This window comes from Poecilia reticulata, linkage group LG5, assembly GCF_000633615.1.
Source record: "Poecilia reticulata strain Guanapo linkage group LG5, Guppy_female_1.0+MT, whole genome shotgun sequence".
NCBI lineage: Eukaryota > Metazoa > Chordata > Actinopteri > Cyprinodontiformes > Poeciliidae > Poecilia > Poecilia reticulata.
In genome coordinates, this window is record NC_024335.1 from 8,510,848 (window position 1) to 8,527,970 (window position 17,123).

The 17,123-nt window shown below is 36.1% G+C and overlaps 1 protein-coding gene across 1 annotated transcript in view; it reads left to right on the forward strand.

Moving 5' to 3' along the window:
• Nucleotides 1-2,150: 2,150 nt before the first annotated feature.
• The window catches only part of nxph4 (neurexophilin 4), a 53,159-nt gene continuing 38,186 nt past the window's right edge, over nt 2,151-17,123 (forward strand). The window contains exon 1 of the mRNA XM_008408454.2: nt 2,151-2,719. Coding sequence (XP_008406676.1) covers nt 2,666-2,719 — 54 coding nt within the window. The 5' untranslated portion in view covers nt 2,151-2,665. The remainder of the gene's footprint in view (nt 2,720-17,123) is intronic.

The window sequence follows — 17,123 nt, forward strand, 5'->3', positions numbered from 1 at the left end:
GAGAGAATTTTTTTTTTTCTTGAAGAAATTTTGTTTGTAGAGTTTGAACCAGTGGCCTCCGTCACAGCAATTTCAAAGAAGATGAGTCACATTCAGCATTTCTGGGAACTTTCAAGAAATGAGCATAATGTTGGTAATTATGGTTTTCCTTCAAAACTGCAATGGGTACTGAACAAAAGATGAAGACAACTGCAAACATGGGAAAAAAATTACAAAAAAGTACTTCAATCCAAACTATTTGCTCACTTCACTATTTACTATTGCTGAACCTTAGATATCTTCTGTATATTTCCCATCCATGCACTATAAAAATTTATTTGTATAAAGTTGATTGAAATTAGCCATAGAAATTATGTAAAGGTACGGCTTTTAAGTCGATACAGGTTGTACTATGACTGTGTGAACTTGGTAAAAGTTTAAAATGTCTCATAAAACCTCTAAAGAACTGAATCAAGAATGCGTAATTATATCCCATTTTAAACAACTTAGCAAGAGGACTAAAATTTTGATATTAACTGAGCTTGGCTTCTTCTTTAATAGGCAATTCTTTTTCTCCGAGATCCAAAAGAGAATATAACTTATTGCCTCACAGTGCAGGAATTTGTCAGGTGTATCTGCAACAAATGAAAGGTGAAAAGTAAAGAATAGTGGTAATTAGTTAGAATTGAACTAATTTACTTGTGCATTCCAAAAAATGTGTTGGCATATATAGCATTTATTTTTTTTACTGTTGTACATATATAATTTCTACAAAGAACCTCTAATCAAATTCTAGCCAAATAAAATATATGCAAATTATTGCACCAAATGAATTAGCAGTTTGTTTTATCAGTGTATAAACCTGCTGGTTATATCGTTGACTGAAATAAAAATGTCTCATGACCTCAAGTTTGTCACAAGACAAAAAGTTTATTATAAAAGGCTTTTATTTGATAAAAAATATATATAATTCCAAAATAGCATATTTTAAAATAAAGTGGACCAAAGTGCTGCCACCACCTGAAAAAAAAAAGTTTCTTTGAAGAATATTTCAAAAAATCTGTCATGAAAAGTTAGGTTGTCAAACTTGAKATACACTCTGACTCATGCTTTGCTTTTACATAAGAGATCTTACTTGGTTTACTGTGACCAGAAGATAAAACTGTTTACAGACATCTGCTAAGCTTCTTTTAGTGAAGAGAGTTTATTATTTTAAATTTACAAGTAGGGTARCATCTTGAAACATTTTAATTTTATGCTGACCCTTGTTCTTGAACTGGGATTTGATGGTCTATAGTCATGCTGTCCTGCCTCTGAAGTAACTGTAATTGTTAGTAAATCCATAGAGCTTCAAATTCCCCTCAAACATGCCCCTTGTCATGCTGCAAAACCTACTTAATTGGGGTCAAGTAAAGATTTGAAGACAGTGTTAATTATTTTGGACCTTAAGCAGAATTTCAGCCACTGACACGCTGGTATAAAAAATCAATGTAAATTGAGATYGGTTGTGTGTTGAGTATTTAACACCCCATACYGCCATGAATCACTCATTAGCAAACAGTTAAATTAATCATATAACAAAAAATGTTTCCTTAACCCTAATTTGTGGTAATATACACTATTAATTAAAGAAATAGTATTTTCAGTTTGGAGTCAGGCATATTTCAATCTTAGTCATTTGGTCTTGTGCAGCTCTTCGATCCTGTGAAGTAGGAGTGTAATAATTAAATTTCAGTGTAATTTAATGTAATTTTTGTTTATTTTGGTATTCAAAACTTTTTTTTCTGAAACTGAACACCTAGGTTTAATATCAGTGTAGTAAAATATTAGAATTTCATATTATAAGTTCTTGGGGGCCCCCTGCTGACCTGGAGGCCCTAAATTGGTCCTGATTTAGTAAAATGTGACTTACAGAAAGTGTAACAGACTAAAATATTAACTAAAACAAACTGATTATAGTAAGTGATGAACTAATTAAACTTATCAAGCTGATAAGACATTAACAGAGACTTTCATTATGATACCTACAAAAATWAAAAAGAAAAAAAATCCAACATTATAAAACRCCAACATAGATTTGGTTATCAGGAAATAAGGATTCATACGTTTTCCACAACTCACAGTTTTCTGTAAGTTATCACCTCATTATCTGAACATCGACTGGACAAACTGCTCCACATGCAGCTGTGGTTAGAGTGGTTTCCAGTTAGAGAAAAATCAGCTGTGCACCGTCAGCTGCGCTTGGACGGAGAGAGAGACGGTACAGGAGAGACAGAGGGAGCTGCTGTGCGCGACAGATCTCATCTCTCAAAATCAACCAGTCGGTGTCCCAAAACGCGAGAAGAGCTTCTGATCATCAAACAAACCAGCTCGCAGACTGACTTCGGTCTCCGCGCAAACTTCGCGCCGAAGCTCCAGCATGTCCAGCGGGGGCCAACACCGCGGATGTGCCACATGAGGCGGACCCGAGAAACTGAAAGCAGTGCTCAAACTTTGCCTACGGAGACCACTGTGACTCTTAGCGAAGCGCACACGCAACTTTCAGCGTGTTTTCTGCTCCTGTGACACTTTCCGCCCGTCACCTGGCCCGTCACTAGGGATTGCTGGGATTCAGCGGCGTGTCTCTTTTATGTTCAGCCGAGGAGACGTGTAGTTTTTCAGGGTGGTCCGCTCTAAGGAAGGTGACATGCAGGTTCTCGGTTGGACGACAGTTCTCCTCTGTCAGTGGATCCTACAGAAGGTGAGTTGTACTTATGAATAGATGAAGAACAAACTGATATTTTCTTTATTTCCTAGAAATCACCTGCTGAAAACTGCACAGGTGCATGCTTTCACTGCTGATTGAACATGTTTACAACACAGGAAACATCCGTAGTTAATTGAAAAATAACTACGGACAGCCTATGAGACATGAAACAGCCCTGATGTGTCTTTGTTTCTGTTGCTTTTTGCATTTTCTTTTTTTCCGATTTGAAAGAAAAAGAAAAAAAAAAAAACCGCATGTGCGCCTCCGCTTCCAAGCGCGCAGATTTGTGCTGCCTGAGCGCTTCCTTTTCACTCCCAGTTAAGCAGCCCTCCTTATCCATTTATCTATTTGCCCTTCCAGCAACTTCCTCTAAAATTTTCTTCAGAAGTTGAATACGCCCGTGGCTTGGTTTATTATCTTCCCATCGCTATGTGGCAAAGAGTTGGTGCGCTCAGTTGTGTTTGCTGAAGCTGCTGCAGTGTGAGCTAAATGTGCACGCTTAGGCACACACACACAAGCGCAAGTGGCTATTTTGGAATCAAAGTTTTCATCAAAACCTCACTTTGACCGTAATGTTGCTCTTGTTCTGCCTTTACTCCCAGGAATAGAAGATTAAGACACACCTGAAGTGAAAGGCTGACACACAATGCACTTCTGTCTGCTTAGCTTTCCAGACTAAAGATTATAATTTTAACATATTTCTCTTATCTTTCACCAACTCGGCCTCTAAATGTCACACAAACTTTTCTTCCTTTCTGTCTTGTTCGTCTCCATCTCTCCATATTGCCAYAGCTTAAATGTTATAGCATATACTTTCTTATATTAGTGAAAAAAGGAAAGCCCTTATTTTTTTGTTGTTTTCTCTTCTCTGAAATGTGTTTTATGGTGCACCATAATAAATTTCAATGTTAACAAGATGTTCATTTACTTTAATAATTCAATTTAAAAAAAAATCAAGTAATACATTCTCTAGATTTATTGTTCACAAACTGATATATTTCAAATATTTAATTCTGATTGAAATGATTCTGGCTTACAGCTAATCGAAATCCAATATTTAGTTAATCWGATTTTTTTTCTTACATCAGACAGAAAAAAAAAAAAATATACATGAATGTCATCCAGCTGAAGTGCTTGTTTATGAAACTGTACACCTGAGGACCTGGTTGGGGCTCCTTTTGCGTTAATTGCTGCATCAGTGCAGCGTGACATAGAGGTGATCAACCTGTAGCTCTGCTGAGATGTTAATGACGCCCAGATTGCTTTTATAGTGCTTTCAGCTGGTCTGTGTTGTTCGGTCTGGCATCAGAACTTCATCTTGAAAATCATTCATAGACTCTCCATGTAGTTTAGGTCACGTTCATTTGTGGTCTAGTCAGGCGCATTATCAAAAAATGAGGAAACTTCACACTGAACCTTATGCACCTCGGATTTTGTGCTTCTCAATCTTCCTCCACGCTGTGGGACTTTGTTTCCAAATTAAATTCGAAAATCACTTTGAATAAAGGTCCTGTCCTGTTTCAGAGGTTTTCTCCTCCAAGAGTGGCTTAATGCAGATTGTTGCAACTAGAGCACAGTTCTTGGAAACGGCTTCCTGTAGCTGAAGCTTTAGCCATAGTTTCCCCTAAACTCGTTAATGAGCTTTACTTCACATAACTGTGGTTGTGCCTGCTGCTTGTGCAACATTTACTACCACGCATTTTTCTTCCACTCAACTTTTCTTTAATATGCTTGAACACAGTAAACTGAATAGCAACTTTATTAACAAGGACCTTAGGTGACTTATCTTCCTTATTAAGGATGTCAATGACTGTTGCCATGACTACGGTCAGGTCAGCAGTTCTTCCATGATTATTATTACATTTCTGTATCAAAAATACTTTTTAAATCATTCTTATGCAATGCAATATTCAAAATTTGTAAGAAACATAATTTTTGATTTTTGTTTTCTGCCTGCCAAAATTCTTCAAATCAATGTAAATAAGCATGTGAAATAAATCTCTCTGTACATAATGGCTCTTCAGTAACACTTAAGAAAATAAATGAACTATGACAGTATTCTAGCTGACTGAGATGCAGGTCAGGGTTCAATGAGCATCCCTGATGTGTAAAGCAAATCTTATTAATAGTCTAATGTCACTTGATTCAAGTGACAAAGTGAAGTGTTATGAAGTCACAGAGGTGTGGACGGGTTGGGAATCTTTGCTGCCCACAGATTTGCCTGGTGACAAGAAACCACCAGTGTTTTGTTTTTTTTTCCTAAAAAAAATCATACATGTTCTTAGTTTTTGTTGAATTGTTCACAAATCAAGAGATGGGGGGGGGGAGGGAGGGGTATCTTGTTTCGTGAAAGGTGAGATGCAAGCCTGTTGTCAAGACTGAATGCAAATATTGTCTCTCGCAGGGGGGAACTGCCACAGCCGCAGTTTGGGGTTCAAGTGCTAGGATTGATTCTGTATTAGATTATATCAGCCAAGCATTGCAATCTTTGTCTTTGTTGGTAAAAATAAATAAATAAATAAATCACCTATGTGGAGCTTGAGTAATTTGGCTGACATTGCATGACAAGTTGCATCCTTGGGAGTACAATTAGCTTCAGGGACATGAATGTGAGGTGGTAAAATATGCAATGAAAAAAAGCTGAACACAGATAAATTTTTAAAAAATGATAAAAGGAGGTAAACAGTGTGGAGACAACTTAAATTTGATGATTTGTTTAAACTAAACCAACCCAAAGTCATTACTCACGATCACTTAAAGGCATTTTGCAAGAAACGTGAAAAGTGGGAGGCATTGATCTAAATTTACAAAACTGCTTATTTTTAATTACATTTAAACCGTTTTAGCGAATTTACACGATAGATACAATTTTTTGGTAAAGAAAGTAATGAAACTGTAGTTTCCCTCTGCATGCACTGCAACGTTATAATATATTTCACCTTGTTCTTTGAAATCATATCTCCAGTAACAGCACTACAGAAGAAGAAAAGATGTGTGAAAAGCTTCTTTGCTCCTTTATGCTCCCAGGAGAAACAATAGCATTAGCCAGCATCTCAAACTGACGAAATCCTCTTATCTCCCCCCATAAAACAACTATCCGTATACCCCAGGGATATTACGGCAACTGAGTCACTTTAATTTCATTGTATATCGCCCCTCTTCCTTCGCAATTGTGTCTCATATATTCTGCATAGCTTTGCATTTCAGTGGTATCTATGTGTCTTTGTAAAACGTGCATGAGAGACGCAGCCGTGCGTTATTCCGTGCCCGCATGTTATGATTCCATTCTCAACATGATAGTGGTGGAAAGAAAAAAAATGATCAATCAGCAAACAGCGGGATCAGATGTTTTTCCATCATGGATTAATCCAGGTGGTTGGTGCTTTCCCTCCCACTCTTGTCCTTTCGCCCATCTCTTCATCTGTGGATCATCTTGACTGTGAAAACATTCCAGCTTCAGTCAGCATGAGCCACCACTGCTCTGTAATCTGTGTGAATTATATTCTCTATTCACTGATTAGATGTGTAATCTGTTGAATCATGATGACAGAAGCAATCACATTACTGCCATAACTGTTGTCTCTGAAATTGCTCCCAGAGATCGGATACTCCTTTAACCTAAAAAAACCCAACATGGATTCATACAGTATTTTAATGAATTCTGACATGAATTGCTTGGGATTAACCAACAATTCATTTTATTTAACTTCTTTGCTTCCTTTTTAACAGCACTGTCTCATTTTTATCCACCATTGCTGTTGAAATGAATCACGTTTCTTTGTGTGGTTAATGTTTAATTTTTTTTGTTGTCCTTACAGGAGAAATTATTCCGTGTAAAGATTATATATGGAAAAGAAATATACATATGATAGGCATATACTTAATACAATTATATACTTAATAAATATACTTAACATAATTAAAAGCATCTTGGCTTCTTACAACTGACAAATGAAAGCAAAACCAGAGTCAGGCGTGCGTGCTGCTAGAAGAGCTTCACTGCAGCTCTAACTATAACACTTTCTGTGAGAAAGAAGAAACAATGGGGGTTTAAATGGGGCGGAAGAGAGCTGCACAAAATAACCACCCAGAATCTCTTTTGGTTCATATGTGGTGAATATAAAGGTCTTTGCTCATAGTTTTTGTTTTACTCAACAAATCATTCATGGGAATTATTTGGATGTTGCGTCGCAACGTTTCCATCGTCGTAGAAATTAGGGACATACCAATCCGTCATGTTTGAAATATGCCAATTTTCCTTTTATCAGGTTTTTATTGATTACTTGCAAGTAAAATAGTGAAGCGTTTATTTTTTTTTTTTTTTAAGAATCCTCACAATATTCAATTTGTAAACACACCAACATTTACTTTTGTGCACTTTTGTTTAGTTTGGCAAAGATCAGATGTAGGTTAGGTTTAATGTGCTGTAGTTCATGAACAGAAAAAATTTAATTGGATCATTTTCTGTTGGATTAGAAGATACTATTTTGATCAAAGAACCTGCAGTGTATGTCTTTTTTTTTATACTTCATGCTTCTCAGAAATAAAATAAGAATCTGACAAAATCAGACTTGGCAGGTCATAACTCAAAGGTATTTGCCACGAAAACAGGTGGATCACTAACGGAAGCATTTAGTCATAAATAAAGCTATTTTCTACCACATTTTAGATTTACAGTAGGATATTTTCTACAAGAACAAGTGGAGCTAATTTGAACCAGCAAAAGGAAGTGAGAAATCAGAGGTCTCTGCTTTGAGTTTGAGCATCATCTCAATCATAAACATTACTGTAACTCATGGTCATATTAAAGCAACATAGATCATAAAGAAGCAACACACCACCACTGGCAGCTTTCCTTTCTGTTTTTTTTTTTTGTTTGTTTGTTTTGTTTTGGGGTTTTTCAGTGACACATCCTGATGTCAAACCTCAATGCTCTCTGTCAGTGGTGTTTAAAAGATGGAAAGTAGAACAATAGCGGCTCAGATGGTAAAGAAGAAAACTCTGGAAATGGACACGACCAAATGTGCAAAAATTGGAAACTTTTTTGCAAAAACGAGCTCACAGTTAGAAACGTGAAATGAGGTTGATGATGCGGTTAAGGCAAACCACTGTTCAGTCAAGTCAATGAATTGTGCAATGTTGTGGCATGTATAACATAACGTTGCATAATTTAAATATTTTTATGATATGTGCACCATAACTGTCTAATGGCCCCTCAGTCAGGTGAAAGATAAAGCACTAAGCAGCAGCCATGGTCCAGAGTGGAGGTAGGATTACTGGCATAGTAAATGTTATTAAACTTAATAGAATGAGAACTGTCGAGAACAGTTTTTTTATTAGAAGAAGTCTGAGATGCTTAGAGGATTCACCTCATCACAACTTAGCCGAATTGATCAGAGAATTAAGGAAAATGGAGATTTCCACTGAAAATTATGAATATTTTTAAAACGTAATTTAATGTCATTGTCAAAAGAATTTCTCATGTCTTTTGACAAGCATTCTGTGATGAACACCAGCCCACTGATCAGGTGTGAATCCATGTTTTATGGTTGTTATGCAGAGCAAAAAAGATTATAGGGTCATTAGAAAGCTGTGTCATACTCTCAATAACAAACTTGGAGAGAATTTTACAATTATTTTAATGTTTTTAATAATAAGGATCAAATATCCAAGAACACTATAATTCATTTTGGAGAAAAGGAAATTCTGATGTTTTAAAAAATAGTGTTGGAGATTTACCCTTTATCTTTTATTATCTTATTTGTAAAATTAAGTTGTGATTAAAGTGTTTCCTTGCAGAGGAAAAATAAATAGTAAGAGAAAATGCAACATTTGTGTATATACATATAGTAAATTCAGTATATCTATTTATTCTTTTTTGATAAAGGGATTTTTAAAGTTCAAACATGTCTCTGAGCTCAAATAACACAATATTCTGATATTGTTGAAAAGAATGTGTTGTGAAGAATATTTTTGGACATGTGCACTGAGTTCATGTTCTTGATTATCATAATTAGTGTGTGGAATTAGGCCCTTTAAAAGAAAAATATTTCTAATGACTAGTATACATGCTTCTAACTTATTTTTCCAGAAGAGGAAAAATAAGTTGGATTATTTTTGTTAACTTTCATCCAGCTATGTTGAATCAGATGTATGAGGTTTAAATACAGATACATATCAGAACTTTTCAACCATAGCAGAAGAGTCGAAGTTGTGTTTGAAGCTCGTTTCAGGGTCAGGTCACTAAACATTTTTAAATCAAGATCTAGATTGGAACTATGTTCCAATTTAGGCTTACTGACCCGTCAAAACAAGCCTGGCTGTGCTGCTTTCAGGATATACGATCCAAGGAGACGCTGCTGTACTTTGGAACAGTTTATTTCTTTTTAGATAAACAAAATAGTCAAAAATAAATGCAAACATAACCTCGCTTAATTTAAATTTAGCTTAATTTAAATTAGGCTCCAGCTTAATTTAAATGCTGAAAAAAATCTAACTCATTCTTATTCTTTGTAAATGCCATGTTTCATTGATACCAGAAGTTGCTTCCAAAACACATCAGGACATTTAAAATCAGATGTGCTACAATAAGCAGATGAAAACTTGGTTTCAACGTCTTAAATGATTGAGCTGCAGATGGCAGGTTTTGTCCATCAAGTCAACAAGTTTTATGCTTGGAGTCACACAGAGCTCAGCAACATTTGAAGCCTCAAACAAGGACTGGCTTTTTTTTCACCGTTCATCATTTTGTATTTTACCCCCTCACAGAATAGTTTTTTAAAAGCCTGCTGATGTTTCACTTTCACTTTCTCTTCTTAGTACTGAAATACTCAAATATGTATTACAATTTCTTCTGGTCTTTAAACACTTTAATGTAAATGTTTGTTTTATGGCCAACGATGTAGCCTAAAAGATATTATTTCACTCAGCCAGTAATTTTTCAGTTCCTAAAAAAGGAATTTTCTAATTATTATATTCTGTTTGGTTTACATTGTTGTTAGGCTTTAAGTTATGACCAGCAAATGCTAATCACCGGATGCACCAACCTTTTGTTTATCTGCTCCTGCATCATCACTGTAAACTACTAAAGACCATTTGAACAAGCTGATAAAGATGTCTAATGATTGTAGAAACATACACATTCACACAGAGAGAAGCAGAACGACCTTTGGTAACTTTGTTGATGTTTTAATAATATTATGAAAAATGAAACCCTTTCACAGTTTTGAATTGTAGAGTGAAGAATCTGGCAGTTGCACTGACTAGTGATTTCCAACTTATGAATGTAAAAATACTTGATTATACCTTATTTATAAGGAATACTGCTCGGATTCACTTCAAATGACAGACAAACAAAAGCTCGCCAGATGATAATAACCCTGTTGAAGCAGAATCTCCCTCAACATTTTATCCTAAGAAATGTTTTTCTTTACCCTGACGTCCAACCCCAAAATACATATACCGCTTCTGTAATTGTACCTGAGTGCATTAGTGCATTATATAGATAATTTTAACAAGCAGCCAAATGGCAAGAAGCAGACATAAGTGCTGTATGAGAGACATGACTATTGAAGTGGCAAAGGTTGCCATTAATACAAATACCTTAAGAGTGGCTCTGCGCCATTCCAAAGACACTTTCACCTCTGTATTTAGAGACCAAAGCTGAATCACACCGTAGTTGTGAGAACGGTCTTAATGTGTTACATTAAAAGAGTAGTCGTTTCMTTAAGTAATTATCTTTTTGTTTGTTTGTTTTGGGCAGTAAGAATTTTGACTAAATTCTAATCAAATCATATATCAGTGTATCAGATTTGTTTTTCTTTGATTATTGAGGCTGAAAATAGGAGGATTTTCACATAATCTGCTTCTGTGAAGAACAGAAGCAGATTATGTGAAAATCTGCTTCTGTTTTTGTATTCTTTTTATATTTAACCTAAAAAAGGGGGAGGGGGGTTGTAAAGGCTGGTAAATAAAACTTCAGAGCTAAATGGCTTTTTTATTTGACTCTTAAATTAGTAAATAGTTTTAAAGTCCAAGAAGTGAAGTTTTAATTGTGTCAATCTTTATCTCACAATTGACTTTCTTAACTTCAGATTTTGTTTCCAAAACCCAAAGTTAAATATACAAGTTTTCATTAATCTGTGTTAGTGTACACAATCTTTTACTCTGCAGTACAGGTGGATAACAGACAGTTATAGAGAAGGGCAATAAGACAAAGCACATATGCAAATCAGTCTTTAAGCCGCTTCATAAAACAAGAAGTCTTTTGAGTGGCCTAGTCAAAGTTCGGACTTCAAGTTCAATGCTTCGGTATGATCTTATATAGTTGCTGCTGTGGCAAAACGAGTGATTAGACTTAATGGGACAATTATTATTCCTCATAGGGCCAAGTTGGTTTGTTCCCTTAATGGGTAAATTAATCATTTTAAACCTGCTTGTTGAATCTACTAATGTTATTGTTTGATTTAATGATCAAAAACATTATGTGCTGTGACACAAAAAAAAGCCAAATCAAAGCAAGTCTGTAATGGGCCAAATACATTTTCAAAGCACTGTAATGAATTACTGTTGAACATTATCTGGGGAAAATGAGTCCCTGTGAGGAGCCAGTGGAGGCTGAAAGGAGAAGCTCAGAGGAGACTGAGGAGACCGGCGAAGAAATGACTTGCTTCTATTGTGTTTGTGATAAAACACAACGCAGACGTGAATGTATACAAGGTATCGAGACTGACATAAATCATCCCTGAACGTGTTCATAAACACGTTCTGAGCCGAGGGGGGAAAAAAAAAATTAGCAAATGCTTGAAGTACTTTCCTAATTGTCTCCTGTTGTCGTGAGCAACTCGGGCACCACAAGGAGATTGTCTTGTCATACTTATGAAGCCAGGGAGGGAAGCACAATGATAGAGGTGGGCGTGTTGTTGCCCCGTACAGTCTGACAAGATCAAACATCAATCACTGAACAAGGCCATATGCTGAGCAGAAGACCAGAGGGAACTGTTTATCACCTCCCTTGATTAGAACTGATGTTAATATTAAGGAAAATCAGTAAATTAGTACATTGTTGAAAATGATTAGGCATGTTTTGTTTTGTGTAGAAGTTAATGATTTAATTTATTGTAATTATTATTTACCATTTTTATGTTTGTCAATGATAAAACAAAGAACTATATAGACTGGGTATGAACAAGTCATTTTTTTCTATATTTTTTTAAACAATCCCTTCTCTACCTACGAGAAATTTTTTTTTTTAAATTTTAACCAAAACTTGTGGATTAAGGGATTAAAGTCACCTAGAAGAGCCTGAGGTCACCTGGTATCGAAGCTCGTTAGACATCAGTCTCATAGGATCTGAATAAATCTGATAGCAGTAAGGACCAAAAGGTCTGCAGCCAACATCTATAACAAGCCTCTCAGGAGACCACCAGGAGCCTCACTGCTCAGGAGTTTGTGTGTTATTATTAGACTGAGTTTTTTAATGTTTTTAATATTATTGTGTTTTAAAACACTGAATTTCTGATGTAACAAGGTAAATATGACAAATATACTTTTAAAATGCTACTGAACTATAAAATAATTATCTTTCTCTTTTTATCCTTTATAAGTATAAGGACATAAAGATTTTTCTTTTGAAACATTACATTAAAAATAATTGGTAAAACAAACCAGCAACAACAACAACAACAAAAAAACATTCAAATGTGTTTTGATGATAGGGTAATTGTAATAGTACTACATAGTACTACATCAATAGTTGTAGTAGTAGACATGCAAGCAGCTATAGAGCCAGGTGTTGAAAAAATTTGAATGGAGAGGATTCCCTTAATTTGGTAACTTGATGTGCACAGATTAAATTAATGTTCAAAATTTATTTTAATTGGGTTTTGATATCTTTAGTTTTATGATTTGTAACTGTCAGCATGCCTTTTGCTGTTCCTGGCCACGTCTCTCATGAAAAAGAGATTTTTAATCTCAGTGAGGAATACTTGGTTAAATAAAGGTTACAAACAAAACAAAATAAGCAAATTATCATTGTTTTGGATTGTGAAATTGGAGTTTAGAACAAATTCATACTTCCAGGATAAAAAACAAAACACAGTTTTATTCATCTACAGAATAAAAAAATAATAAAAAAAAACTTTTGGTGACTTCACAGCTGAATGTTATTGAAAATAGAAGAGAAAAAATGTGTATTTTCCCTCCATGCGAAAACTCTGTGAAAGTGAAATGGAAATCAGCAGATTTGCAACAAAAACTAAGAATGAGAGATCTTGCAGTAAGAACAAGTTAAAAATACTTTACAGGTATTAAAAATAGCATACTCAGATTAAGGAAATGTGTAGGAGTAGGAGAGTGAAGTAATAAATGTCCAAGTGTATTTGTGCATAAAAAAATAACAGGCCAGTTACAAAATATGGAAAACTGCATATAATAGCAGTCTGAGTTTGTTGGGAGCAGTGATGGTTATAAAGTTGCTATCAGGAAGGATTTACAGTTATGCTCATATGTGCGCCTAGGATGCAGCAGTCTGTCAGTGGAAGCTTCTGCATGGGTTGGGAGACATTGTCCAAGAATGATGTTGTTTACGCCAGAGTGCTTCTGTTTCCCCCAACCTCCACTGGATCAAGGGGGCATCTTAGGACAGAGCTGGCCTTCCTGATGGCCTTATCTAACCACTTCCATGCAGCTGTAAAAATCTGCTGATCCAACAAACTACACCGTAGAAGATGGCTGATGCCACCACTAAGTCAAAAAGGCCTCCAGGAATGCCCCCCTATAAACTCAAAAAGATCTCAGTCTCCTCAGCAGGRCGAGTCTGCAGCTGACCCTTCTGACAAAGAGCATCAAGGTTGTGATTCGGTCCAGTTTCTTACAGATGAATATGCTCTTCTCTATGCTGTATGTTAGTGTTGGGCATCGTAATTTATAGATGTCTCAACAATTATTTAACATTAGATTTTCTTCCTCAGCTTCATGGTGACAGACATGCATTTATTAGGAAACATTCTTTATTACGTACATATTAGTCCCATACTTAGATTTTAACACAAACTTGTGTTTCAGTTCAAATGCAGTGTTGCTTTTTGTGCAGCTTTAAAAGTGGAATGAGTATTTTTCAAACATATTAACACTAAAATGTATAGTATCTCAGTGTCTGAACAAAATGTGCATCTTTTTGTTGTTATGTTAGAATTATTATCATCCTTTGTTTGTCTGAAAATTTCTCTTCACATTGGGTGAAAATGTTGTTTTTCTGAGGTTTTTCTTTTTTCTGGTAAAAAAAAATATGCCACTCTTGTTTTTCCCAATTTTCTTCCAGAGTTTTGTTTTTGTCCTCTTTTGCATTATTTAATAAAATAAAGCAACACAGGGAGGTTATGGGTAAAATGGTCAGCCCTATTTACTCGTGTTGCTCCACTTTGAGAGGTCCCCAGTCATCTTTGTGCACAGTCGAGCTTTGGAAATAGATCACATCAGAAGGGACAGTTGGCTCTCGATGATGGGCACCATGTTTGTTTCATACGTGCTTGATGAGTAGCTCAGCTCTCAGAGGGGGCCACCAGTCGTGGCGTAACACCACTGCTGATGGTCAATGTGTTGCCGAGTCTCAGCTTCCCCAGGGAGGAAATGCACACTGTGCTTCATACTCTAGCTATCTGATCCACCGGTGTGGCCCTGTGTTTGCTGATGTGAGAAGCATGCATTATACCTCGACACTTGCTCACACGTTGTCCTGAGAGGGAACAATTGAATATATAGCAACGCGTATGCAAGTTTGTAGATATTTTTAAATGACTTTTCCTGTCTTTATTTTCAAATAATATCCTTTTCTCTATTTGTGTGTAAAAAAAAAAATTGCTGTGATATTTATTTTTTTTCTAATGATGCAGCAATCATTCATTATGCCAGTGAATCAACCATTAATCAGCCCCAGTGATCATCAGGTGAAATTCAGAAATAGCCATTTTTTAAAATTCCTTTTAGTTTATTTAATGCATCAATAAACAACATGTTGATCGATGAAGTCTGTTTTGAGTTTAGTAAATGTAAGATAAAGGATGGGGGCATACGCTTTCATAGCTAAATGAGGACACTCCTGCAATTTATTCATTTCTTATCAAATGYTCTMAGAAATCAGTCTGTGTTTGTTGTACTTCGAAAATTTGAAATAGAAGAAAAAAATACAATAGAGAAACAGCATGTGGGTGTTCCGTTGCAGGTTAAGGGGTTGAAGTTTGATTGGTGCTTCTTTTTTCTGTTTCATATGCATTTAATTTTACGTGTCAGTGCTTCAATTCATGTGTTTAGAGTTGAATAAAACTAACGTGTCCACAGGAAAAAGAAAAAACTAATTCCTTGACCTTTTTGGTCTTGACAACAATGGTCGACACAGAACTACCTTGCAGCTACCAAGAAAATACTTGAGATTTAAAGTTTGTCACAGCATACCCCAAACATAAGGACCATGATGATCCAAACTTAACTTTTTGACCTATAAAGCAAATTACAATCTGTGATGAAATATTATCACCACGAAAACATCATCACCACAGTGAAACATGGTGGTGGCAGGACCATGCTATGTGGTTGATTTCCTTTAGTTGAAGGGAGGATGGGTGGAGTTATGTGCAGGATAAACTACACAAAAACGTAAATCTAGACGTAAATCTAATTGAGGACCTTTGGCAAGCCCACAAAACAATCTAATGTATACCAATCTGACTGAGCTTGAAAGATTTTGGAAAGACAAACGAGCAAAAATAATACTGTGTAGAATAGAAATCATTAGAAAATAGATATTTTTTTGTGGGTAAAGCACAAAAAGCTAGAAGAGTTTTCAACATGTTTCCTTTCTAAATTCTGTTGACATAGTCACAACAATGAGAATTATACTTATTAACTCTTTCTCATTTATTCAATTCTCACCTTTTGTAATTAATTAACAGGGCTTACGTTTTTACGTCTAATGAATAATAGAACTTACCTGAGGGAGACATAAGACAGGACTTTATTTGAGTAATGAGATATTAAAGTGTAATCCAAGCGACATGTAATATATAACTCATGGCGCAGATGGCGGTGGATGCTCAGGGTCAGATCAGTGTGAGGGCCCTGGACCGCACAGGGGTGTGGAGGATGGATTAGTTTTTATCATTTTTTTAATATCTCTTACAGAGCATGTAATGCATTAATTCATACAAGCATTGGATTTATTTGAAAACTGAAGCAGAATGAGAAGAGGAAACACACACACACACAGCTAGATTGGTGACCCCTTTGGTAAGCTCCACTGACGTTCAGACAAACACACTATCCTAATAAATAAAAGATTCTGTGTAAATCCACTGGTGATAAAATCTGTGGGATTTGATGCTGTTGTGTTGTTTTTTTTAAGAAGACATGTAATAACAGACCCTTGTTTGCATTCCCTTTTAGTCCAGGCAGCACTGCAGGATTTGCGTTGGATGCATTATAAGGATGAAAGGAAGACAATATGATTGTGTTTTTTTTCCTTTTTCCACAGTTTGTTTCCCGTAGACTGTTTTGCCAAGTCAAAACTTTCTTTATATATTGTTTCCTGAATTCAGGCGTAATGGAGAGAGGAGATTTCAGTCCAGATCGGGGCACTCAGCAGAACCATTTGGTCACAGATCCCCTGCACATCTCTCAGTCTTTTTCTGTCTTTCTTTTTGGCTTTCATCTTACACCTCTCTCACCTGCCACCTGCCTGTCAAAACCTTCACAATTGAGCTTCTATCTTTCTCTCCACTGCTCTATTTCTCATCCTGCAAGCTTTTCTATCTCCAAGCTCCTTTTGTCCATCCCTTCAACTACTTGGCCAGTGTCTTTGATTAAAATGAAAAATTAGAAGGAAAAAAAAACACATACGGATGATATTCTTGTGTTAGTTTCCAGCTTATTTTGCTCTGAAAGTTCCCACAGTAGAGACAAGATTTTATATTTCCCTGTTGCTCTCCTGGTGGTTTCTGGCTCCAGTCGCTGTATTTCTCCCTGGGTGTTTCTGAATTAAGACATGGCTTTTCTTACTGCTGAATTATATAAAAATCTCTGCTTGGTTTTTAGTTAATTAGCCAAAGCAGAGAGCAAATGGCTGGGGGGAGAGATGGTTAGGCTCATGGCAAAAGGGAAGACATGTGTGTGTTTGTGTGCGTGTGTGTTGATGTGGCTAGGATAGACTGTCTCTCCTTTAACTTGGTCCAACTTGGCCGAAAGGAGGCTGCTGGGAAGGGAGACTGGGTCAGAGCTGTGGATGGAGAAGAGTCCACAGCAAAATGAACTTGAGGCTGTGTGGGCAGCAGGCAAGATCAGAAAAAAAGCATCTGATGTGTTTAATGCCCACATTTTGGCATTGTGATCCTCACAGATAGCTTAACTG